General features: G+C 32.5%; 2 protein-coding genes and 2 long non-coding RNA genes across 4 annotated transcripts; 1 reads left to right on the plus strand and 3 right to left on the minus strand.

Annotated features, from left to right (window-relative positions):
• Nucleotides 1-3,282: 3,282 nt before the first annotated feature.
• LOC102614005 (major allergen Pru ar 1-like) lies at nucleotides 3,283-4,668 on the minus strand. Its single transcript, XM_006489188.3, has 2 exons — nucleotides 4,352-4,668; nucleotides 3,283-3,845 (listed from the first exon to the last, which is right to left on the minus strand). The coding sequence occupies exons 1-2, from the start codon at nucleotides 4,533-4,535 to the stop codon at nucleotides 3,547-3,549; spliced, it is 483 nt and encodes a 160-aa protein (XP_006489251.1). The 5' UTR covers nucleotides 4,536-4,668; the 3' UTR covers nucleotides 3,283-3,546.
• An 11,341-nt stretch (nucleotides 4,669-16,009) lies between these two features.
• Nucleotides 16,010-16,595, minus strand: LOC102608670 (uncharacterized). Its single transcript, XR_371836.3, has 2 exons — nucleotides 16,428-16,595; nucleotides 16,010-16,333 (listed from the first exon to the last, which is right to left on the minus strand). It is a non-coding gene; the product is annotated as an uncharacterized LOC102608670 (long non-coding RNA).
• Nucleotides 16,596-21,981: 5,386 nt separating this feature from the next.
• On the plus strand, nucleotides 21,982-22,567 carry LOC127902495 (uncharacterized). Its single transcript, XR_008054851.1, has 2 exons — nucleotides 21,982-22,149; nucleotides 22,244-22,567. It is a non-coding gene; the product is annotated as an uncharacterized LOC127902495 (long non-coding RNA).
• A 2,513-nt stretch (nucleotides 22,568-25,080) lies between these two features.
• Nucleotides 25,081-26,004, minus strand: LOC102620763 (major allergen Pru ar 1). The gene is made up of 2 exons (XM_006488943.4): nucleotides 25,694-26,004; nucleotides 25,081-25,543 (listed from the first exon to the last, which is right to left on the minus strand). The coding sequence occupies exons 1-2, from the start codon at nucleotides 25,875-25,877 to the stop codon at nucleotides 25,242-25,244; spliced, it is 486 nt and encodes a 161-aa protein (XP_006489006.1). The 5' UTR covers nucleotides 25,878-26,004; the 3' UTR covers nucleotides 25,081-25,241.

Genomic DNA, 26,004 nt, shown 5'->3' on the forward strand with positions numbered 1-26,004 from the left:
TCATTCTATATCGTGCCTTATTAATACATTTCTTATTTTTAAATAATTTTTTTACAAATTCTGAAGTAACCGGTTCTGGGTAGATATTGTCAAATTATTGATGTCATAAAATTTCTATAATATACAAGAATATTTAACACTTTAAAGGGCATGAATGCAGGAAAATAAAATTAAAGATGTTTCTGATCTGTAAAGTAAACAAGTTAACATTTATAAAGATATTTAAAAATAAAAATAAAAATTCATAACCATTAATTTTTTTACTGTGGAAGAAAAATATAGTTCATACAAAGCCTAAATGTACTCGATACTAAACAGTGGGCTAAAAAATGTACTAAATACTGGAAAGAGATTATTTTTATAAGTTAAAGATAGAAAACTAATTGCATATAAGTCAAACAAATACTAAACCTTAAAAAAGATACAAATTCGTCTATATTTTGATGTTGTTTAGTCTCTATATTTTTAAAATTTCTCAAAACATTCTTCTTGCAAAGTTATTGACACCCTTGCAATTATTATTATTATTTTTGGCATACTTTTACAATACTATCCTTTTACAATAATGTTTATTTTTTAGACATTAATAGAAAGAAAACAATTAAATTACTAATTCAATTCCTAAAAACGAAATAGAAACAAAATGAGAATATATTAATTTTTGTGAAACACTCTATTGAGGGGCTAATATATTAATATTTATTAATGCCCAAAAAATTGATAATTTAATTTTTTACAATATTAATTTTTTTGGATATACGTGAGTTTCTAAAAAAAATTAATATATATTCTTTTTTATTTTATTTTTGGACTCATACTGGTAATTTATTTTTTTATTAATGTCAAAAAAATTATTATAAGTGGATAATATTATAAAAGCAAGTTAAAAAAAATGTGCATCAATAATTTAATAGAATAGATGTTTTGAGATATTTTAAAAAATATAAAGAATAAACAGATAATAACCTCAAAATATAAAAATTAAATAAGTTTTTTATCCGCTTATAAATAGTCCCGTGATATTACTGTTTATAGCTGATGAGATCTCATATTTAGTCAACTAAAACAGAAAGTTGTCCATGAAGTCTTGATTTCATCTGCCGGTCTGCATCGGATGGAGAATTAACTCTAAAAAATGTAAGGCTTTAGCCAAATTTTCTCTTCTGACACACAAAAACCTTGACTTGTTCAACTAGTCCCCAGCTGTTCAAGTATGGGGGCTGATTGCAGTCAGCACTTTCAGACTCGCAATTATTCTCCTCTCTACTTCAACATTGCAATTTATGTTGAATGTTACTCCTTGAATGGGCTTTGGATAATATTGTTAGAAAGTTTGAACTGAGTTTTCGGGAATTTTAAAGTATAGCAATGGTTACGATGGAATTGGTCTAATGTGGAGCACTCCTTCCTTCGTAACCACATAATTGAAGTAATAAATAGTAAAAACTACATTATTATTTTGATTTTGTGGTTATAAAAAAGTACCCCACCTTATACCAACTCCAATATAACTGAACTCCTTAAAATATATGTGTGTGTGTGGAAATGGGTGAGTGTGTGTTTGAAAATGTGTATTGTGTGTATGTGTATATGTGTGTGTCTATATATATGTGTCAGTGAATGTGTATGTATATGTATATTTTTTCTCTAATGAAGATATCTTCATTTTAATAAATTAAGAATGCCATTAAAATATTCAAAGAAGCCTTCAAAAAGATATTAATAACACATGTATATGCCTCATATATTTTTCAGTTTAATTATTTTTTTCAAAAGTTATAAATTAAAACAAACTGCATCAACTTAAATTTTTTAAGTAGTAGTAGTAATAATAATAATTCTTTAGTGAAGATATCTTCATTTTAACAAAGTAGGGATATCACTAATAAATTAAAATTTTTAATACATTAAAATTTGTATTTTTTTATATTTTAGTGTGCATCTCTATTTTAATAAAGTGAGAATATCGTTATGTGATAAAGAATATATATAAAAAATATTTTAAGATACTTAATAAATTAATTCACACCCACCAAGATAAAAACTCTATGGCTGCTTCGTTGTAAAATATTTTAAGATACTTAATAAATTAGTTCACACCCACCGAAATAAAACTCTTTGGCTGCTTCCTTGTTTAGAGGGTGACGTGGTTTTCTTATATAAGATATTTAACATAAATTTAGCACTTAGCAGTCAAGGATAAAATTATTTTTTTAATATTTTCTCTATCAATGTGTACTAAAAAAGTTATCAAAAGTATAACAATTCTTTAATTAAGTCCGTTGGTACCTTTTTTTTTAAACTATAAAAGAATTTGATAAAAGTATCGACTAGGGAATTTTAAATGACTATACAACCAACATGTTGAATAATATTATTTTATTACATACAAGAGATTTAGAGTATTACTAAAATACTGTTTAAATTTTACGTTTCAAATATTTATTTATATATCTACGTGATAAATTAATCAGTAAAAAAATAAATTGTCCTTTAAAAAGGGTCTTCAAATAAAATAAATTAATATTATTTTAATCAAATCTTTTCTTTTATCAAATTTAATTACCTTCATTTTATTACTCTAACTATTTCATTTTATTACTCCAACTATTTTAGTCAAATCTTTGTTACTAACTAATTTTTTTGTTGATTTTAAAATAATAACAATTATTATTATTATTATTACTATTATTATTATGACGATGACGATGACGATGACGATGATGTTTTTCTCATTATGTTTGTCCAACTTAATTTAATGCATGCTAATTAAAAAAACAACTTGTAATTAATAAATAAATATAGAATATTAATTATAAAATTACTTGAAAACATACAACAATTTGAAGAAAAAATATTTGCTGAGATGTGTATGAGTTTAATAATATTTAATAGGGCAAAAAATATTGTTATATAGCTATTATTTTCTTGAAAAGAAAAATAAATAATAAGTATAATTGTTTTCTCTCTCCAATAAAAAATAATAAAATATTGATAGGAGAGAGAGAAACTCACTCAACAATATTGAAGACTGAAAAACATATCCCATTTAAAGAATCCTAATTAAAGTATTTTTTGAAGTATTTAATATTGATATGCTCTTCAAATAAGAAGTAAAATCTTATTTAAAGAACTTTTGGGATGCTCTTAGAGATGAAACTGAATGCCATATTAATTGTTTAATATTTAGAAGTGATAGTTTTACGCACATCAAATTGAAATATAGCAATAACTCCATGAAAACGAAAAACATCAAGTTCTCAGTTCCAATAACTTGCAAACTTTTTTTGTAATAAATTTTATTGGATTCTGAAAATACATCGATTAGGAAATTGACTTAGCCTAATAATCTCAAAAGAAGTTCACTCAATAGAAAACCCGAAAACATTGATCAATAAGCTCTTACGATCAACTTTCTAGGCTCTTATTAACAAGACAAAGGAAGTTTAATTATATAGGCCAAACAAAATGTAAAAACATCCAGCTTATTTTGATAATAATGCAAAGCACACATAAAGCAAGCAGATTGCAGAAGCAAACATATAATTAGTTGCAGACATCAGGATTTGCCAGGAGATAGGCTTCGAGAGCCTTGACCATTGCTGCTGATTTTTCTTTGCCGGCATTGAATTGCTCTTCTGTGACCTCCAACTCACCTTTGGTGTAGAGCTTGCAAATGGTCTTGCAGATTGATCCTCCATCAGGAGATGGAACCCATTGGTTATCGTATGAGATTTTCTCTAACTTGTCTGCCAAAATGGCGCCTTCAATAATGCTGTAGCTTGTTTTGAGATTCACTTTGTCTACTTCTTCAATCTTGTGCTTCACATCATTAACCTGTCCGCCTACATTTGGAAATTAATTTATGTACAATAATTAGCACTTTCAGCAATCTATTACATGATTTATACACTTCTAGCTTATAATCCACGGATTCTCTGCTCATTTTAGCTTTAAATCTTGAGCCACATGTATGCTATTATTGGTTATATATGATTTTGATGCATTCTTTTGTTATTTTTGGTTTTATCCTCCACCAATCACATCCATTTATGTGCTCGGGTGAAAGCTAAGATGAGTAAAGAAGGATCCTGGATTGTAATCCGCAGCCTGCTGTAGAATAAATTATTTACTGTCAGGTAAGTGGATGGTTAGTGAATGTTATCTGTCAAAGAAAGTTTGGATGTTTACTAAATATCTTAACTTCTGAGCTTTTAAAATTAAGTAGAAATACAATGATAACTTCTAAGCTTTAAAAATAGGTAGAAACACAATGATAAACATGCATATTCTAAACGACACTTAAAATTCAAGCAATGCAACAAACTATGTTTATTAATAATTAATTAACCTTCAGCAAAAGTGATCTTCTTAATGCTTCCAGCTCCTCCATCGCCTTCTACGACATCAATGTTCTTAATGGCATCTGGGAAAATCTTGGGGAAGAGTTGGTCAGATTCAAGGACCAAGGCCTTGAACATCCTGGCTGGGGGAACTGCGTAAGTGTCGTTTGATTCAAAAGTGATGACACCCATGATAATCTTAATTAAGAAAGTTTGAAAAATGATAAAAGGAGGTAAATATATATAAATGAAGAGGACAAAGATATATAGACTGATACAGTGAGTTTCAATAAGCAAGAAGCTTTCGAGGTGATGAGGAGATGTAAGCAAGGGTGTATTTATAGATTGGCCGGAGCTCTCTGAATTGCTTATATACATAAAATAAATGATTTTTTTTTTAAACAAGGAAAGTATATTTAAACTTTAAAGGGGTGTTTGTTTGTGTGAACGTGACTTCTTGTCCTATAAAATGTTTTCCAGTGGTTTGTAATCACTTGTAAAGATGCTTCTGTTTGGATAGGGCGGAAAAAACAATGAAATATTCTTATTTTTGTCTTAACCCTGAACTTCTAGATGGAAAGTTAAAATTTTAAATTTAGAAAATATTTTCACATATACTTTCTATGTATTAGATATAAAAACCTAAAATTGTCTTCGTGTTAATATATTTGTACTTGAAAAAAATATTTGTGGGAGCGGTAATATTTGTCTCACTTTGCACTTCTTGAATGGCAGGATGATGTACATGAGGTGCTTGGGCCTGCAGCAATTTTGCGCAGGGTGAAGCAATTGATTTGCATGGTCACTAGAAGTTGAAGAGTCACTAGCTACTGCATGTGGTTGACTTAGGCATCCATTCATTTAGAGATGGAAAAGTTGTGAATTCATTTGGATCCTGCGCAAGAGAAGAATTTTATTTGTCAGTACGAGGAAAGGTATTTTCATTATAAAAAAAAAAATGTCTAGATATGTAGATATCGGGTTGTAGGCATCCGTATCCTTTATGCAAGGGATTATCGCCTATACTAAATACAAGGATAAGATTTTTTATCAAATTTATGTTTGCAGTAATCTCTTATAAGGGAAACAACGGCATCCTAAATTCCTTAATCCACGATAATCCGGAATTTTTTGAAATAATTTTTTATATGGGCTTCGCATACTACTAATAGCGGACAAAGGCACTCTATTTATCACATAAACGCGCGGATGCTAAAAATCCATCTACCCAAAACTTAAGGGGTAGATAAGCGCAAAATTAAGATCGTACTAAAGCTGTCTCTATTATGTGTCTACGCTTTCTCTCGGCAACCCCATTTTATTCAAGGGTGTATAGATAAAAAATTTAACTAGTAATCCCTTATTATTCAAGAGTAGAGAGTTGAATTCGCCTCCTCCATTGCATTGAAAAAAATTGATTTTTCTGTCCAATAGATTTTCAACCTATTTCTGAAATTTCACAAAATAATCAAAACAGTCAAATTTATTTTTTCTTGGGATTAACCAAGAAAAACGAGAGGAATCATCCATAAATGAAGCATAAAATCTATATTTTTAATTAGAAATAATAGTCCTCGTAGATAATCGCAATGTATTTTTTGGGAAACTCAGAAAATTTAGCCGATAATTAAAGGGCAATTTACAGTTTTTTCCTAATTGGCAAGAAACACATAAACTTGGCTTCTGAATCCAAGTAGAAAGACTAATGGCCTTATTTTCCTTCAAAGTTTCCAGTGCCCTAGAGCTTGCGTGTCCAAGTCTCTTATGCCAGAGAATGAAGTCTTGGGCGTTTCCTTTCATTGCATTGAGTGCCATTCGTTGATTTTCGTCGAAGGCATACATCTTGCCGCATCTGTGTCCTTTTGCCAAGATCCTGTCCTCCTTGCTCTTAACAAAAAACCCACTTTCATTAAAAAAAAATTAAAATCATCGATAAGCTGGCTAATAATATGAGATTCTTTTTTAAGCAAGGAACAAATAGGACTTTATTTAGACTCAAGTTACTGTGACTTGTTTTAAGACAACATAGTACCAATATGAGTGATATGCAAACTGTTACCATTCCCCACAAATATTTGATCACGTCCTTTATAACTTTTATAAGTTCTAATACAATCAAGATTACCTGGATCATTTGCCATGTGAGTGGTAGCACCAGAATCTGCTTAGAACTGAGGATCTTCATTTACGTTGATGTTCATTGCAGCTAAGGCATGCATGTGGTGCTTCCTTCTCAGCATAATCTTGGTCATACCTGTTTCGACAGACTGCTGCATTCTGGCCTCTCTTTGCACATATTTGACAAAAAACTGCATATTCTTGATTATTCTTTTTCGGTGGGTCTCGTGAATTTTGGCCATTATTGTACGGCTGGTGGTTCTGGTAGTTTCCATTGCTTCAGTCACCGTAATGGCCATTATTGTGTGGTTTTTGGTTATGAAAGTTTGCATTGCCTCTGTGTCCACAATTTTGTGAAGGTCGTCTGCCTCGTGTATTCTGCCTGCCATGCCCCCTTGACTGTGATTGACTTGACTTTTCGTCTTGCTGTACAATCACGGTTTGTTGATGATTCAAGAGAGCGTTGACAAACTGTTTGTAGCTCAGATATGGTGGCTTCGTTAACATGGTTGTTTTGAAATCGGAATATCTTGACCCAAGCGCACGAGCGAGTTGGAAAACTTTGTCATCGTCACTGAGTGGTTTTCCAATAGCGGCAAGCTTGTCACACGTGATTCTGAATTTCTTGAGAAAGTCATCTAGTTTAGATGAACTTTTCTTCAGAGAATATGGGCTATCTTTTAGCCATGCTTCTTGCACTTCGGAATTGTGAGCCAGATATCACAGGCTGTTTGCAACCCGACTTTTGTACCCCAAATATCTTCATTCATCATGCTCCTCAACCAAGTTGCGAGCAAGCCATCATTGTGCTTCTAAACGATTAAGTCTGGATTAATATTTTCCTTTCCGTCTTCTTTAATGGTTTTAGAAGGAGGCTCAACATCAGCCAACTGGTGTTCAAGGCAAAGACTGTAAACAAGCGGTTGAACTTGAGAACTCCATATGAAATAGTTTTCAGAGGTAAGTTTCAAGGAAATTAAACTCGCACACTGATGAAAGTATTGTAATGAAAGAGATAGCTCAGATCTTGAACTTGAAGCCATAGCTCTCTCATACCATAAAAATTAAAATAATTGACTGAAACTTGAGAATACTTCTGTATAATTACATGTTCCCTAACTAAATTATATTATTACGGATAGTAAATATAGCAGAGATTTTAGAGGAATGATTGTTGGATGAGATACTGTTAACTTGAGGAATCATGATTTGTACTCATTTATAGGAAAGTAGTAATGTTGCTAATCTATAGTACTGGTGGCTAGGGATTTTCTCCATGTGATGAATTGATTTTGCATGTGGTCAAAAGATAGCTACAGTTTAGAAAAATAGTCCCAGAGGCTCCCAAAGGTAGTAATATAGATGGCTAAGGATATTATTCATGTGATGAGTTGATTTGCATGTGACTTATGAAAAGGATAATTACACCTCTATGATTTAGGAAAATAGTCATGACAAATTCTAAATTTTCAATAAGGGACGTTAAGCCTTCTTTCATTTCGTTTTACAGTTAATTTGAATGAGAAAAAAGACATTTTAATACTTTTGCCTCGTGTAAACTTAGAATTTAAAGATTCGGACTTAAGGCCATAATTTAACCAGCCAAAAATTTTATTCGTGCCTACACCAATTAAACACACCTTTCGCGCTCTACTATTGTCTTCATCTTCTATCCTCCACACTATGAATTAAAAAAAAATTATCTTATTAAATATTTTTCTCCTGTTGCTGAACTACAATCAATCTAAAATGTTAATAGGTTATGGAGGATGATTTACAATAACCAGTGCATTGTTGAAGTTTAAAAAATACTAATCCAGAATATTTTACATTCTACTACTCTTCATCTTCATAGTCACTTGGTCTTAGGTTTTCAAGGGCTCTGGAAATATTTGTGGGTTTTTTTTTATAATTTTCGTAATCATTTTTAACCACTATTTTGCATGCTTTAACTGATTTGCGAAAATATTGAAAGTGGGTTAGGTTTTGATGTTAACTGGTGGCAGTGGCGGCAAAATTGTTAATTAATGCTAATGAGTTAGCCACATGTAACATAAGTGGAAATTAAAAATGAAAATGAGGCGGTTAAGGATTTTATAAGTAAAAGAAAAGAGCTGGAAACAGGGGAATATACTCACACATGAGAGAGAGAGAAGGGAAGCTGCCAAAACCGACCCAACTGCAGACCCAAAACTCGACCTGTTTGACCCGAAATCTACCCGGCCATATCTTGCGATTCTGGCCACCCCTCCGGTTGAGCAAAGTATCAATCGAAAGCCCGTGAGACGGTGGTCATACTTCAGCTGTCATATTCGTCAAAAATTGACCGGAACACCACCGTTTAAGGCTTGAGAAACCGCGGCCAAAACCGATCACCACCTCAATTTTGTTCCCCACGACTCCCTCTTCCATTTCCGACCATCCATAGCCACCAAGAGTCACTGTTTCGCTGCTGACCAATTATTGGAAATTCACGGCTTTCAAGCTAGATTCCTACGTCGTGCCGCGCGTTGGAGCTCACCGCCGGTACCATTGAACTCAACTTGGCTAAAAGTGTCTAACCCTGTTGAGAATCAAATAAAACGGCATTGAATGAAGCTTTCAAAGACAGAATCTGCACTTGTCAAAGGGGTAATCTGCACTTGTCAAAGACAAGATCCGCGCCGAACGGATTGACACATTTCCTTCCGTATTCACATATGTAATCTTTGAAAAAATGTAGCCTCTGCATCTATAAATAACTCTCAATGTATAATGCTTTATTTAAGAAATGAAAACACGTTTCTTCATGGTATCAGAGCCATAAATACGCTCAAGTTTCTTCAAGTTCCGCTGCTCTGTTTGTAACAAAAACAGAGGAAACCAAATTCCTCCCACAACCATTTTTCCCACCATTTTCTTTCTTAAACCCATTCCTACCATTACAGATATCCATGCCGATCAAGAAACAAGCCACCCATACGTAAAAAACTTGAGTTTACAAATTTATCAACAATCCCATCAATTTTCCGAGAGTGTTTTCCTCAAAAACCAAGAACACCATCACAATTCTCAGTTTTCAGTGAGGAAACTGTAAAAATTTCGCATTTAAACACATTCCCACGCGCTCCCACGCGCCACCCGAAGCCACGGCCAGTCAACCACGCGCCACTGTCATCATTCACGCGCTCTCACGCGCTCCAGAGGTTGAAGAAGATGTCAGCCGACATGTCGTTTTTATCTCAGAAGTGCAGCAGTCAAAAAACGATGTGTCGTTTTTTGTTATATTAAAACCGACATGTCGTTTTTAAATTAGAGATAAAACGACGTGACGCTTAGTCTCCAGAAGTGCAGCAGGATTAAAACGACATGTCGTTTATATTCCACCATAACCGACATGTCGTTTATATTCCACCATAACCGACATGTCGGTTTGGCAAGCAGTGGTCAAACGACCTGTCGTTTTGTTACCTAAAAAGGTTATTTTTTTTCTTCTTTCAATCTAGATGGAAAAAAAAACAAAAAAAAAAAGAAAACAAATAAAAAAACAAAAAAAAAGAAAAAAAAGAAAAAAAAGAGAAAAAAGAAAAGGAAAAAAAATAAAAAAATAAAGAAAACTCCAACTGAATCTAGTCCTGTTGTCATTCAATCTGTTCAATCTGATGGAGTATTTAATGCTGGAATTATCCTCACTGAGACAAACTACGATGTTTGGTCTCAAATAATGGAGATGCATCTTGCAGAAAGAGAAAAACTCTCATATATTCGTAACAGCACAAAGCCATTTGAGGAATCTTCAAAGGAATATGAGAAATGGTATAGTGAAAACCAAAAAGTAAAAAGATGGTTACTCATATCCATGTCTCCAGAGATCATGAAGCGATATTTACGAATTCCTACAGCCTACGAAATCTGGGATGCATTATCAAAAGCATTCTATGATGGAAGCGATGAATTACAAGTTTTCACTCTAAACCAGAAGGCATTCTCTACCAAGCAAAATGGACAACCACTCTCTAAATTCTATGGAGAATTGGTTGAAATATTTCGAGAACTTGATCACCGAGATAAAGTGGTCATGAAGGATCCAGAAGATGTTGTAATATACAGAAGGTCTGTTGAAAGATTGAGAGTGCACATTTTTCTTGCTGGGCTAGATGAAGAATTTGACCAAGTTCGTGGAGAAATTCTACGAAAAGACATTATCCCAGACTTAGAAGAATGTTATTCTCTGATCCGAAGAGAAGATATACGGCAAAGCAAACTAAACAAGAAGGTCGACTCAGAAACGTCTACTATGATAGCACGACAGCAGCCTCAAAGGAAGTTTGTTGACAAGTCATCACTCCATTGCACTCATTGTAGAAAGAAAGGTCATACGAAAGAACAATGTTTTGAAATCATTAGATATCCTGACTGGTGGGATACTCGAAAGAAGAACACCAAGCATGTATAAAAAACTGCAGTAGCTGAATCCACATCCACTATAGATCTTAGAAAAGAATCTTCAGTGCAAATCGCAACCTCTGTCAGTCCAGGTAAGGCCCTTAAAACTCTTACACCTGTTATTAATAATACATAGATAATTGATTCTGGGGCAACTGATCATATGACTTTTAATTCTCGACAAGTTTCTCAATTGAAACCATTTTCACAAAAACATATTTCCACTGCAAATGGAACCACAACCTCAGTTATTGAGGAAGGATCTTTACGACTCACAAATGAATTAAATTTAGACGCTGTGTTAATTATTCCATCTTTAGATTATAATCTTTTATCTGTGTCTCAATTAACCACTTACTTATCATGTGTTGTAATTTTTTGGCCTGATCATTGTGTGTTTAAGGACATCCAAACGAAGCAAACGATTGGTTATGGTATTAGACGAGGCAACTTGTACTACTTGGAGATGTCATCAACAAACACTGGAAAGCTAAGCCCCGCACTAGTCGCAGATAGTTCCATAAAAAAAGGGAAATCAGAAATTTGGTTATAGCATAGACGTTTAGGGCATGTGTCATTTGGTTACTTAAAAAAATTATTTCCTAGTTTGTTTCTGAAATTTGATGTTTGTAACTTTAAATGTGATGTTTGTGAACTTTCAAAAAGCCATCGAACTACTTTTCCATTGTCCTTAAATAAAAATCCAGTTCCTTTTATGGTAGTACATTCTGATGTATGGGGGCCATCTAAAGTTTCTACAATTGGAGGTGCTCGTTGGTTTGTTACATTTATTGATGATTGTAGCAGAATGACATGGATTTTTCTGATGAAATCGAAAGACGAAGTAAACTCTTTATTTCAAAGATTTCATAAGATGGTGACAACTCAATTTCAGACACAAATTCGAGTTCTACATACTAATAATGGAGGCGAGTATATGAGCAGAGCAATTCAATAGTTTCTGAAATCACAAGGATCTGTCCATCAAACCACTTGTGTGGGGACACCCCAACAAAATGGCGTTGCTAAACGAAAAAACAGACATTTACTAGAAGTTGTTCGAGCATCGCTAATCCAAGCCCACATGCCATTATCTTATTGGGGAGAAGCACTGGCATCCGCAGCATACTTGATCAATCGAACACCATTAAGCTCCCTTGGATTCCAGACTCCTTTCCAAGTTCTGAATGATGCAATTATGTCACCAAATGTGCCAAATCTGCCCCCACATGTGTTTGGCTGTGTTGCCTTCGTTCATTTGCCGCAACAAGACAAATTATCTCCTCGAGCACTACATTGTGTGTTTGTAGGGTATGCCTTACATCAAAAGGGATACCGATGCTATCATCCACCATCAAGAAAAATATGCATCACCATGGATGTCGTTTTTCATGAAGATATCATGTACTACTTGTCAGAGTCTGAATTTCAGAGGGAGTATAATGAAGAGGAAATTCATACTCTTGCATATCTTCCACCTGAAGAAAGTTAATCTTCCATTGAGATAGTAAACCTTCAAGATACTGGAAAAGCAAATGGTGATAATTCGCAGGCTGAGATATGTGAAGACACATTTGGGGAGCACAATAACTCAGACACAACTGCAATCGAGAATGAGTCACATGAAGAAATACCTTACCAATCGTCTGCAGAGGATGTTCCTACCACAAGTCCAATCAGAAGAATTCTTCCCCAGCGTCAAAATAGAGGTATCCCTAAACCCACATATGAGCCTGACTTCTCTAGTAGAGTCAAATACCATATGAGTCATTTTGTGTTTAACCATCGCTTGTCAGAATCAAATCAGTCATTTGTGAATCAATTATCTGCTGTATTTATTCCTAACAGTGTGCAGGAAGCTTTAAAAGATCCAAAGTGGAAAGCGGCTATGAATGATGAAATGAGATCTCTTCAGAAAAATTAAACATGGGAACTAGTTGATCTTCCACCAGGAAAGAAACCAGTGGGTTGTCGATGGATCTACACTATAAAATACAAAGCAGATGGCTCTATTGAACGATACAAAGCAAGACTCGTAGCTAAGGGTTACACCCAAACCTACGGGATTGATTATACTGATACATTTGCACCGGTAGCAAAAATTAATACTATTTGTATCTTATTATCATTAGCAGTCAACTTGGATTGGCCAGTGCAACAGTTCGATGTAAAGAATGCTTTCCTCCATGGAGACCTGTCTGAAGAAATTTATATGGATCTGCCACCAGGATGCAGTGGACCAGAACGACTCAATCAGAAAGTATGCAAATTGAAGAAATCATTGTATGGGTTGAAGCAATCCCCAAGAGCATGGTTCGGGAAATTCACAAAGGCTATGGTTCATTTTGGGTATAACCAAAGCAATTCAGATCATACCTTATTCATTAAAAAACGACAAGGTAAAATCACTGCCTTTATTGTCTATGTGGATGATATGGTAGTTACAGGCAACGACGAGGAAGAAACATAGGCTCTTCAGAAGTACTTGTCAAGAGAGTTTGAGATGAAGGATTTAGGTGCCTTAAAATACTTTCTTGGAATTGAGGTTTCTCAATCTAAGGGAGGAATCTTTCTGTCTCAAAGGAAATATGCCTTAGATCTATTACACGAAACGGGAATGACAACTTGTCAGCCTATTGACACCCCAATAGAAGAAGGACTGAAGTTTTGTATTACTTCAGACCAAGTTCCAGTAGACAAAGGAAGATATCAAAGGCTGATTGGAAGATTGATGTACTTGTCCCACACAAGGCCAGATCTTGCTTATACATTGAGTGTTGTAAGTCAGTTTATGCATAATCCCGGAGAACAACACATGAAAGCAGTAATGCGGATCCTGAGGTACCTGAAGACAAATCCAGGAAAAGGAATCTTATTTTCCAAAAATGAAGATTACAGCAACATAGAAGTTTATACTGATGCAGATTGGGCCGGGTCAGTTAGTGATAGACACTCTACTTCAGGATACTTTACCTTTGTGGGAGGAAACCTTGTCACATGGAGAAGCAAGAAACAACATGTCGTAGCCCGTTCGAGCGCTGAAGCAGAATATCGAGGCATGACCCTTGGGATATGTGAAGGGCTATGGATAAGTTTTATCTTAAACGAATTGGGCTATCCATCACAACAACCAATACAACTATACTGTGACAACAAAGCTGCACGAGATATTGCTCATAACCCAGTTCAACACGATCGAACAAAACATGTGGAGGTAGATAGATTTTTCATCAAGGAGTAATTAGATGAAAAAATCTTAGAACTGCCGAAAATTCGATCAGAAGATCAACTTGCAGATATTTTAACGAAGGTCATTTCAAGCAGGGCATTTACAAAATTCCTAGACAAGTTGGGTATGCAAGACATCTATGCACCAGCTTGAGGGGGAGTGTTGAGAATCAAATAAAACGGCATTGAATAAAGCTTTCAAAGACAGAATCTGCACTTGTCAAAGGGGTAATCTGCACTTGTCAAAGAGAAGATCCGCGCCGAACGGATTGACACATTTCCTTCCGTATTCACATATGTAATCTTTGAAAAAATGTAGCCTCTGCATCTATAAATAACTCTCAATGTATAATGCTTTATTTAAGAAATGAAAACACGTTTCTTCACGTGCTTCTCAGCCAACGTTGACTAAATTCCGGTGACCGTTGACAGGCAAGGTCATTTCGGTAATTTCACACTTTGAGGGTAATTTTGTAATTTCTGAGCTTGTGGATATTTTAATAATTCCAGGAATTGAAGATTGAGCATAATTATGATTCCGAGGGTAATTCGGTGATTTACAATTTTGGAGTATTTTAATTATTTACGAACTTGAGGGTATTTTAGTAATTTTAATGATACATGAGTTGTAAATTATGAATAGATGTTCGTTTTGAGTTTATTGCATAAAATATAGTCGTAATTCTGATTTACGAAAAATAATTATGTCGTTTCCTTGATTTAGGAAGATCCGCGAGTGAGAATCGGTCCGCGGACGTGGACGATAACCAAGTGTGAACACCGTCACTGTAAGTGGAATATACAAAACCTATTTTTATAGTTAATTATGATAATAAAACATGTTTGCAAAATAAGTATTTTAAATGTTCTGATTTAATGATTTCCTCGAAATGAATTTTATTCACGCATTGGTATTTTATTAAAATATTTGGTTAATGATTTTGCATATTGACTGTGAATAAAGTATGATAGTATTTTAAAGATAAGAAAAATGGATTCAAGTGTGGTATGATTCAAAGTATGGTTAAAAGGTATGTGAATATGAGTAGAATGATTGTTTTTGAAATCATTAGACAATACCCTTTCCCTCCAGAAACAGTGATATAGATGAGATGAGATAGAAGCCTTTGGGGCCCGTCTGAACACACTTAGTTGTAATATTATCTTTTGAGACTCTGGTGATATCTCGAGTAAAATACAGGATTTTGGTTGAGGATGTTGAACATTGGAGTTTGTTGTATATTGAATTATTTTGGGAGTGTTTGTTTTACATATTTTTATATTGAGAGTGTTATGTATATAAAGGAGACTCTATCGAATTTTTAGCAAAATCCTTACTAATAGAATTATTATCAATCCAGTTTGGAGGAGGTTAGATAGACTTCCCCTGGGGTTCGGGGCAGGTTGTTTCACCAGATTTTTCATATATTTATTTATTTATTTATTTTAAAATTGCACGTAGGAAGGTAGTAAGTGCATCATAAATAAATAATAGTAAATTTTACATTTTCCATCGAAATTAATTGTAGAAAGTAACAGAAGAGGGTTTTAGTGTTTCTTATTAACTTGAGAGTTTTTGTGATTATTTTTATACATCATAGGGGTGCAGCCATCTTTAATCCAGTATGTTGAAATATGTATTTTGTTTATTTATTAACTTGTCCTTTATCATATTAAAGTAGGAGAACCCTTAATATAGTTATGGTAAGATTTTATAATCCTGATGATATACGCCATTTAATTAACAAATAACAAACATAAATAGTATTAGTACTATTAATTAATTATAAAGATTTTGACCCCTTCAAGAAGAAAAAGAGCACAATTAATCAAATAGAGATATTTAAAATAATACAATTTTATATCTATTGCCAAAATAATTCAGTCAACTCATATACACACAATAATTTTATTTATTAATTAAGGACGACAAAATACATGTGCTAAAGAAAGAAGTTTTTTGTGTATTCCACAAGATCTTAGTAGTTGACTAAACCAACCTTGTATTCACATCATTGATGGATAATAACATTATCCATCCTTTTATTTAACTAAACATAATATAAAAGTATAATGCTGTAACACCTAACCAGTGTAGTCAGGGTACCTCCCGTATTGAGGGACAGTGAGAAGATCAGGATCATTGTTATTTATTTTCTCATCATCAAACATGCTAACTCCTATATTAACCTGCTGACCCTCTGACCATTCTTTTTTACCTGAAAATTTGATAATAAAAACCTTATTCACAAACACATATATTAAAATTAGAATTATAAATGACATTCAATTGAACATGGTCTAAAAATTAACCTGTGTAAGGAGTTTCCATATTCTTCAAAGCAGAAACGATATCTGTTAGCTTCTGGAGAACCGTAATCAAAAGTGAGTAGGTGAGCTTGAGTGAGTCCTTATTTCTGGTTTCATGTGATATATATAGATCCAGTGGGTGCATGGATGTGAGGCAGCCAATATTAGTGCTTGGTAAAGATAACAAATCTACGGCTGAAGTTTAAAATTTGGCATGTCCCACACTATTAAGGAATAAATCAAGTAGAATTTATCCATCAAAGACGTGGTTGGACACTTGGACTGGACTCTCGCTTATCAATTTTTATCGTGCGTTTAAAAGTTTGGAATGAGCATCTGTATCTTTTAGCTAAAATACTTTTTTTAAATTGGTTTAATCTGAAGGAATTTACTTTTAAAAGAAGAAAAACGAAAAGAAATGATAAGATAAGAATAAAGATTATCTTAGAATATAGTAAATTAACTTTTTTTTTTACTTTTCCAAATCATTGTCAGGATATTATTATTGTAAAAGTAAAGAAAAATTTAATTTTTATAGATATCACAAGAGTCTGAAAAGATAATATTACAATTAAGTGTGTTCAGACGGGCTCTAAAGGCTTCGATCTCATCTCATCTATATCACTATTTCTGGAGGGGAATGGTATTGTCTAATGATTTCAAAAACAATCATTATACTCATATTCACATATCTTTTAACCATACTTTGAATCCCTCTTTCCTTTTTATTGTTTAACACCTACACGGCATCATCTTGATATAGCAAATTCTTTTCTCTTTTTTCCCATTTTTCTCCATAACAGTCGCACCAACGAAATGTAAGTATGGTTTATTAGCAAAAATAAAATTTGTGAAAAGAGGTAATCATTTTTTAATCACCAAAATGTGCACAAATTAAATGAAACTTCCAACAATACTTCATGAAATGAAATTTCAAACATGCTAATGTCATCAACTATCTTAGCATTGCCTAAAATTGGATGAGTCTGAAACAAGCCATTTCATTGGGATGCAATGTAGAAACCATAAAATTGGAGATGTGCTGTAACATTAGCTCTTCAGCATCACATAAGCACTAAAGAAAGCCAAAGTCTATAAATTGCTTTTTAAATTAAAAAGATGTCAGTATAAAGAGTATACACAATACTTAGGAGGACCTAACTATACACATATAACTGAGCTTTTCATCATCATCTAACACACTCATTAGCAAGCTGTTGCAACTCTGCAACTGGTCACAAAATCAGCCAGCTAAAAATTCACATGAACAATATCTAGCACCAATTATATCATCGGCGAGCCATATCTTGGACAATCACTTCCATGTGTAAGGCAACCATCTGAAACACATTTCTCCCATAATAATAGATCAATCCTCTGCTAAGCACTTCCACGAACACCAAGATTGGAACTTTTTTCTTTTTTCTTTTTTTTGGGAGGAAATTCATTAACAAAAAGAAGGAACCAAAGTGAATATATGCAAGTCCTGATACTCCACAACATTTGAAACCAAAAGACATGCACTAGGGAGCTGGTTACTCTTTCAAGATTGATGGTGCCAATTCCCTCGATGAAATTAAATCTCGAGTCTGAAAATGAAAACTTCCTCACCTCATATATGAGTTGTGAGAAACAAAGAACTTGTAATCGGGATGACTGACTTGCAAAAGCTTAAGCCAGTTGTCTGCAACTCGCAGCAGAGAATTAGCTTTCTGACACTCATAATTAAACTCCATTACAGTTCCAAAAAGAAACTTTGAACTTGTATGAAGCAAGCCCGAAAGTCGGTAACGGTAGCTTATACAACATGTCAGCACTGTGAACCTCCCTAACAGTCAAATTAGGGAAGTGTAGCCCTTCAGAGCTTGAATTATACGACTTTGTTCTCAAATTTTATCCTCTACAGCTTCTTTCGCTAAGAAAAATTAAAGGAAAATTTGGAAAGTGGTATAGTCAACAAGGAAGGCTTTAATTTAAATGTAACGATGAGAAAGTATTTTAAATGACAAGACAGACACTTACCACAAGATAACCTCCATAAAATCTTTAATGATCAGTTACCCTTTATTATAATTTAACCCCAATTGGTTGTTATTATTTAAAACATAATGCCCCAAAATTAAAATAATGGTCCGACGATAGCTTCACACAATAGACAAGTATTTTGAATTAAATACTGGTTTGGATCTTATGCAGAACGAGTAATATGAAAGCATGCAGACACTTGGATGTGGTGGTGTTGAGCTGCATTTGGAAAAATGATACTCTGTTTGGTAGAGCAATTTAATCAGACCCATGCATGATTCTCTTATTCATTGCACAAATTGAGGCTCCCTCTACAAAGGCACAAACAATAAGAGAAATTTTATCAAAAGCTCTCGCTTTTTTTTCTTTTGGGCATTCATTTGTGTGTACAACTATAATTATCTTGCGGGTGCCGGCCGGCACATGAAGTCATGCACTCAATGACAATTATCGGTTTTAGTTTTCTAAAAAATTTAAGTTTTCTGCTAATATTGTAATGATTTGAGCCACATGTATAATTTTTCATTTACTGACCCTAACTCATATGTTGATAGCATGTACTTGGTTAAGAAAAAACCCGAATGGATCTAAATGTTACAAAAATCTAAATCCATATGTTTGAATGATATATTTATTTTTTATTCTTTTATTTATGAGTATAAGTGGTAAGTTATTTGTTTTTATAAATTCAAAACATTTTAAATCTAGTTTTTTAACACTTATGCCCTCAAAAGTGTTATATATATCTAGAAGTTTAAATAGGTACATATTCATGATGTTATCTAGTATAATACTATTTATATGTTATAAAAATTTATAAGGTAATCATTTGATATATAATTTGTGGAAAATAATTTTGATAACATTATTTTTATTGTTTTCTGATAATAAAAGAATATGCCTAAATTCAAATTGAATTTGTATGTTTGGTACTTTATACTAAGTAAAAATTGAGATCAAGAGAAATTCTAATACGACATCTCACTTACAATATTACAATGAATTAGAAAAATCTTTTTGATTAGAGAAAAAAAAGGATTATTAGATTTTACATAATAGGTATGAAATAAATATATTTAAATGATGATGTTTGTAAAAAAAATAATTTTTCATTAAGATATTTTATCATTTAAATAAACGTTAAAAATTTTTAATTTTTTCATTTAGATGAAAATATCTTACAATAAGAATTCAGATACAAAAACAAATAAGGCAAACTTTAAAAGTATCTTAAATTAATGTAAATTAAAACTTCAGATATAAAAACAAATAAGTGCGTAATTTGGATTTTGCTATGTTTATAAAAAAAATTTCTTTTTCTATTTGCATTTTATTATTTTACTTGTTCACGCTCTTCAAGATAATTTAAGGCCTCAAGCAAATTTTCAAAATTAGGCTTTTTTAATTTAAATTAAGATATTGATGATAAACATTTTATTTTAGATTAATTCCTTTTAGATAGAAAATCATTAATAAATTTGGCACATCAATTCGTGTGCCAAATTTTTTTGAAGTGTATATATAAAATGTTCCAATTTACTTTAGAATCATGGATTTTACTAAAATCTAGAAAAGTTATTAAATAATGTGGTTTAATAATGTAATGATTGTAATTTAACCGGACTTTAATAAATTCAAGATCCTAATATCTCTCTCTCTCTCTCTCTCTCTCTCTCTCTCTCTCTCTCTCTCTCTCTCTCTCTCTATATATATATATAGATAGATAATGTTGAACATGAATTTCATTTGGTGGGAAAGAATAAGAAATTATGTTAAACAACTTCAGTGAAAAATAGCAGCCATTACCGAAATGAATATAGAAATTCAAAATTTAAATATAGAGAGATTAATATTAATTAATTTGGTAATAACATTTTCCATGTCGTCCTATATTAATTTTTAAATTAATATAATTGAAAAGGATGGTGAAGCAAAGAATATATTAGATGAAATAGGTTAAATGTAATCTCTATAACAAAATTATGTAGTTCAGAACTATCACACAAACCCTATTATGTTCAAAGTAGAAAGAAACGTAGGACTAGTGGCATCCCTCTAATTTCCTTTTAGCACCGCCATTTAACGTCAAGTCTGAATTTAATTCCAAAATCATTCTTTTCCTCAATAAACATTTAAATTCAAAATTTTCAGTTTCTTCCTCATTTTGTACTCGTCTACTAGGCCCAGTAGCCTTGCTGCCCGTCATCAACATGGACAAAAAGTTTCATGATAAATTTCTGGAATATCAGTCATTTATTCATTCATTAAACCACATATACTTGAAATAACTATAGTTAAAAGAGGACACAGCAAGCTTAATTTCAGGAAAATGGTAAGAAAATTTTAAATATAGTTCAGACCTGAGTACCTGACACCCTTAACCAGAACATTTGATTAATTCCTAAACGTGTCTAATTCTACTCAGATAGCGAAGACAAGTAGGTCAAAATGATTACAACTGCTGTTATCTAGAGACTTTGGCCACCAAGCTTCCGTTTAATTAGTCTCTATCTTTTGGGTTCAAGTATCTGTTTAATCAATCCATAAATTTTGAAAAAAAGATGAGACTATATCTATTAATTTCCTCTCTATACCTTCTTTTTAGTTAAGAATTTTATTACTTAAATAATTATTTTAAAGATTACTTAATTAACCATTTCTCTCTCGCTTCTCAATTTCATATATTCTCATAACTTCATTCAACTATATTGTTTTAGCTGCAAATAACTAGTATTACTAACTAAGAGGAACCAAAGCCACTATTGAAAGATAGACATCAATAGGTTCTTATCGGACATTAAATTAAGTTAATGAATATCAAGAAATTAATTTTTACCAAATTCAAAAGTTTAAAAAAAATATCAAAAAAAATTCTCCTATATAAAAAGCATGAAATAGGAATCATGATATAATAAGAAAGGCCAAAAATGAATTCAAATTAGAGTGAAATTAAGTATTTAATTTACAAAATGTGAGAGTAGTGAGAGCGTATAAAATTGAAGAGAGAAGAAGAAGATTAGTAAAAAATGATTTCGAGATTTTTAAATTTTTAATTGCTTAATAATGATTTTTTTTTAATTAGGTATAGAGAGAAATTTAATGGGTCCAAATAGTCCCACGAGAAATGCTTTAAAATATTTATGCCGTTAATTATGTACAGAATTGTTATTAAATTTTTCTTTACTTTTATAATAATAATATCCTGACAATGATTTGGAAAAGTAAAAAAAAAAAGTTAATTTACTATATTCTAAGATAATGTTTATTCTTATCTTATCATTTCTTTTCGTTTTTCTTCGTTTAAAAGTAAATTCCTTCATAGCTAAATTCTACTTATCATTTCTTTATTCTTAGCTAAAAGATACAGATGCTCATTCCAAACTTTTAAACGCACGATAAAAATTGATAAGCGAGAGTCCAGTCCAAGTGTCCAACCACGTCTTTGATGGATAAATTCTACTTGATTTATTCCTTAATAGTATGGGACACGCCAAATTTTAAACTTCAGCCGTAGATTTGTTATCTTTACCAAGCACTAATATTGGCTGCCTCACATCCATGCACCCACTGGATCTATATATATCACATGAAACCAGAAATAAGGACTCACTCAAGCTCACCTACTCACTTTTGATTACGGTTCTCCAGAAGCTAACAGATATCGTTTCTGCTTTGAAGAATATGGAAACTCCTTACACAGGTTAATTTTTAGACCATGTTCAATTGAATGTCATTTATAATTCTAATTTTAATATATGTGTTTGTGAATAAGGTTTTTATTATCAAATTTTCAGGTAAAAAAGAATGGTCAGAGGGTCAGCAGGTTAATATAGGAGTTAGCATGTTTGATGATGAGAAAATAAATAACAATGATCCTGATCTTCTCACTGTCCCTCAATACGGGAGGTACCCTGACTACACTGGTTAGGTGTTACAGCATTATACTTTTATATTATGTTTAGTTAAATAAAAGGATGGATAATGTTATTATCCATCAATGATGTGAATACAAGGTTGGTTTAGTCAACTACTAAGATCTTGTGGAATACACAAAAAACTTCTTTCTTTAGCACATGTATTTTGTCGTCCTTAATTAATAAATAAAATTATTGTGTGTATATGAGTTGACTGAATTATTTTGGCAATAGATATAAAATTGTATTGTTTTAAATATCTCTATTTGATTAATTGTGCTCTTTTTCTTCTTGAAGGGGCCAAAATCTTTATAATTAATTAATAGTACTAATACTATTTATGTTTGTTATTTGTTAATTAAATGGCGTATATCATCAGGATTATAAAATCTTACCATAACTATATTAAGGGTTCTCCTACTTTAATATGATAAAGGACAAGTTAATAAATAAGCAAAATACATATTTCAACATACTGGATTAAAGATGGCTGCACCCCTATGACGTATAAAAATAACCATGACTTCATGTGCCGGCCGGCACCCGCAAGATAATTATAGTTGTACACACAAATGAATGCCCAAAAGAAAAAAAAGCGAGAGCTTTTGATAAAATTTCTCTTATTGCTTGTGCCTTTGTAGAGGGAGCCTCAATTTGTGCAATGAATAAGAGAATCATGCATGGGTCTGATTAAATTGCTCTACCAAACAGAGTATCATTTTTCCAAATGCAGCTCAACACCACCACATGGTCCACTAGGGATGGCAATGGAGTAGATATGGGTTGGATCTACTCTGCTCTAGATCCAAATTCATAATAAAAATCAAGATCCGTATCTGCTCCAGATTCGTCATGAATCCATATTTTTCGCTCCATATCCAGATCCAAAAAATAAATAAATATCTATATCTGCTTCAAATCTGAAAAAAAAAATCCAAATATACTCTAGATCTGTCATGAATTTTAAAATTCAGTAATAAAAAAGTAATAATTTTTTAGATTGAAAAGTGAAGGCCAAAATGTATTGATAACAAATAAATTATATAATTTTTCTCAAAAATATAATAAATATTGTAGCTTATACTTTTACACCAAAATAAAAACTAAGAAAGATAATAAAATATCATTCAGAAGTAATTGCAGGAGTAAGATTAATCTAATATTTTATTATCTCTTTCATCATTCTAATATCCACGATACACCTACCATCATTCCTACAACATTAGATAATGACATATAAATTAAATATGATTTATATTCAGTCCTTTACTATTTGTATTATGACCATATTTGACTAAATATATGAATAACTATATTCCTTAAAAATTATTTGGCCAATATAATAAAATAAATTGACAGGTTATATTACTTGTCTTGCAATTTGAATATTGCATGTACATGCTTTGGGGCTGGCTGACCTTTAAATTTACAAAACTAACATTTAAGTTTTAAGAGTTTAAATGCATGGTAAATACTACTAATATGATATGAATAAAATTTATTATCATTATAATTCCACAATTGTTAAGAAACTTTTAAAATAAAATAAAATTAAAAGATGAGTGGATATGAATATGGATTTAGATATTAAGATGATCCATATCTGCTTCAGATTTGTCTCAGATCCGCACATCGATATCCAAATTCGATCCAAATCCATTTTAAACCGATCCAAATCCGATCCGATTGGATTTGGATGATGTGAATCTTGGATCAGATCCAATCTATTGCCATCCCTATGGTCCACATCCAAGTGTCTGCATGCTTTCATATTACTCGTTCGGATATAAGATCCAAACCAGTATTTAATTCAAAATACTTGTGTATTGCGTGAAGCTATCGTAGGACCATTATTTTGATTTTGGGGCATTATGTTTTAAATAATAACAACCAATTGGGGATAAATTATAATAAAGGGTAACTGATCATTAAAGATTTTATGGAGGTTATCTTGTGGTAAGTGTCTATCTTGTCATTTAAAATATTTTCTCATCGTTACATTTAAATTAAAGCCTTCCCTTGTTGACTATACCACTTTCCAAAATTTCCTTTAATTTTTCTTAGCGAAAGAAGCTGTAGAGGATAAAATTTGAGAACAAAGTCGTATAATTCATGAGAAAATCTGATTCGTCCACGTGATCCTACAACTTATATTTTTGGAGCCGGATCTCGGGCCTCGTTTAGGAGTGCTGCACTGTAGCAACTGCCGCGAAAAGAAATATGGTAGAATTTCTTATTCTGCAGCTGCGCAGTTGCTTGGGTGTCACACAATGTAGCACTTCCAAACAGCTCCTTACTATGATGATCCATTTTGTTGTATTAATTATTTATTGTCTCCTGGATGCCTGTGAGACTTTATTTAGTATTATAGTCTGGCACAAGTGGCTCACCTCTAGGTCTTTGAGAGTTATGTGATGATTAAACTATATTAATTGACTTTATTATTTTAGAAATCATTTTTACTAAATTTCACCATTAAAATTTCTATTTCATAAGGGAAGTCACACTAGGAAATTGAGGCTTAATAATTTTGCTCTTTTTTCGCCAAGTGCAAATCAAAGATCACACTCCCTTGTTTTAAGCAGATTCTTTCGACATTGTTTTCTAAGATTGGGGGAAAAAAAAATTGTGATCATGTGATGTATATAATTAATTTGAAATTAGACTAATGACAGACATTCCTGAATTTGATGTGCATTAAAGTAATTAAACTGTAATATTCAATGGGCGAGTTTGTGGACTTTCACACACCCTTCATAATTTATTGATGTTATTATATCTAGTACATTAATCAAGGTTTAAAACCATAAATAAGCAAACAAAGTTCAGATTATTTAATTCTTATTTATTAGATGCCCACTTGGAATTGGAAAATGATTCAAGCATAGAGATCAGGATTTGCCAAGAGATGTGCTTCCACAGCCTTGAACAATGCCGTTCCTAGCTCTACGGAGCCCTTGAGTTCCTCTTCCAATTTACTCTCTCCATCACCCTTTATATGGAATTCAGTAGCAGTTTTGCAATTCGTTCCGCCATCGCCAGAAGCCTCAAACTTAATTTCATACACAATGGATTCAAGTATGTCCAACATATTGTCCTCTTCAAATACAGTGGACTTACAATAAAACTTCTCTTTGTCAAGTACATCGATTCTTTGCTTTGCGTACGTGTGCTTATTACCTTTCAATCGATCACATGCATTAAGTTTGTCATTGGAGTTAATCAATTAACATATACAGTTGTGAACGAAAAAAGCACGACCTAATTATTGATTAAGAGCGTGGACGTGAATAATGTGATGATGATGTGATTAACTGAATACTTAATTACCTTCAGCGAAGTACATAATTTTAACGCTGCCAGCCTCTCCATCACCTTGTTCGTAAACGACGCTCTTGAATGCTTGTGGAAACAACTCTGGGAAGAGATTGTGAGAGTCAAGAATGAAAGCCTTGAACATCCTTGATGGAGCTACTGCAGCTGACCCATCTTTATCGAACCGAAGGACACCCATATTGTCTAGCTTGGAGATAAAGAAATTTTGAAAGGAGTAATATATGAATTTACTTGAATTAATAATATAAAGATAGTTTTGTGTATGTGGAGGTGATGGAGAAGAGAACAACTTGAGGGATTATATA

Source organism: Citrus sinensis, chromosome 1 (assembly GCF_022201045.2).
Source record: "Citrus sinensis cultivar Valencia sweet orange chromosome 1, DVS_A1.0, whole genome shotgun sequence".
Taxonomy (NCBI): domain Eukaryota; kingdom Viridiplantae; phylum Streptophyta; class Magnoliopsida; order Sapindales; family Rutaceae; genus Citrus; species Citrus sinensis.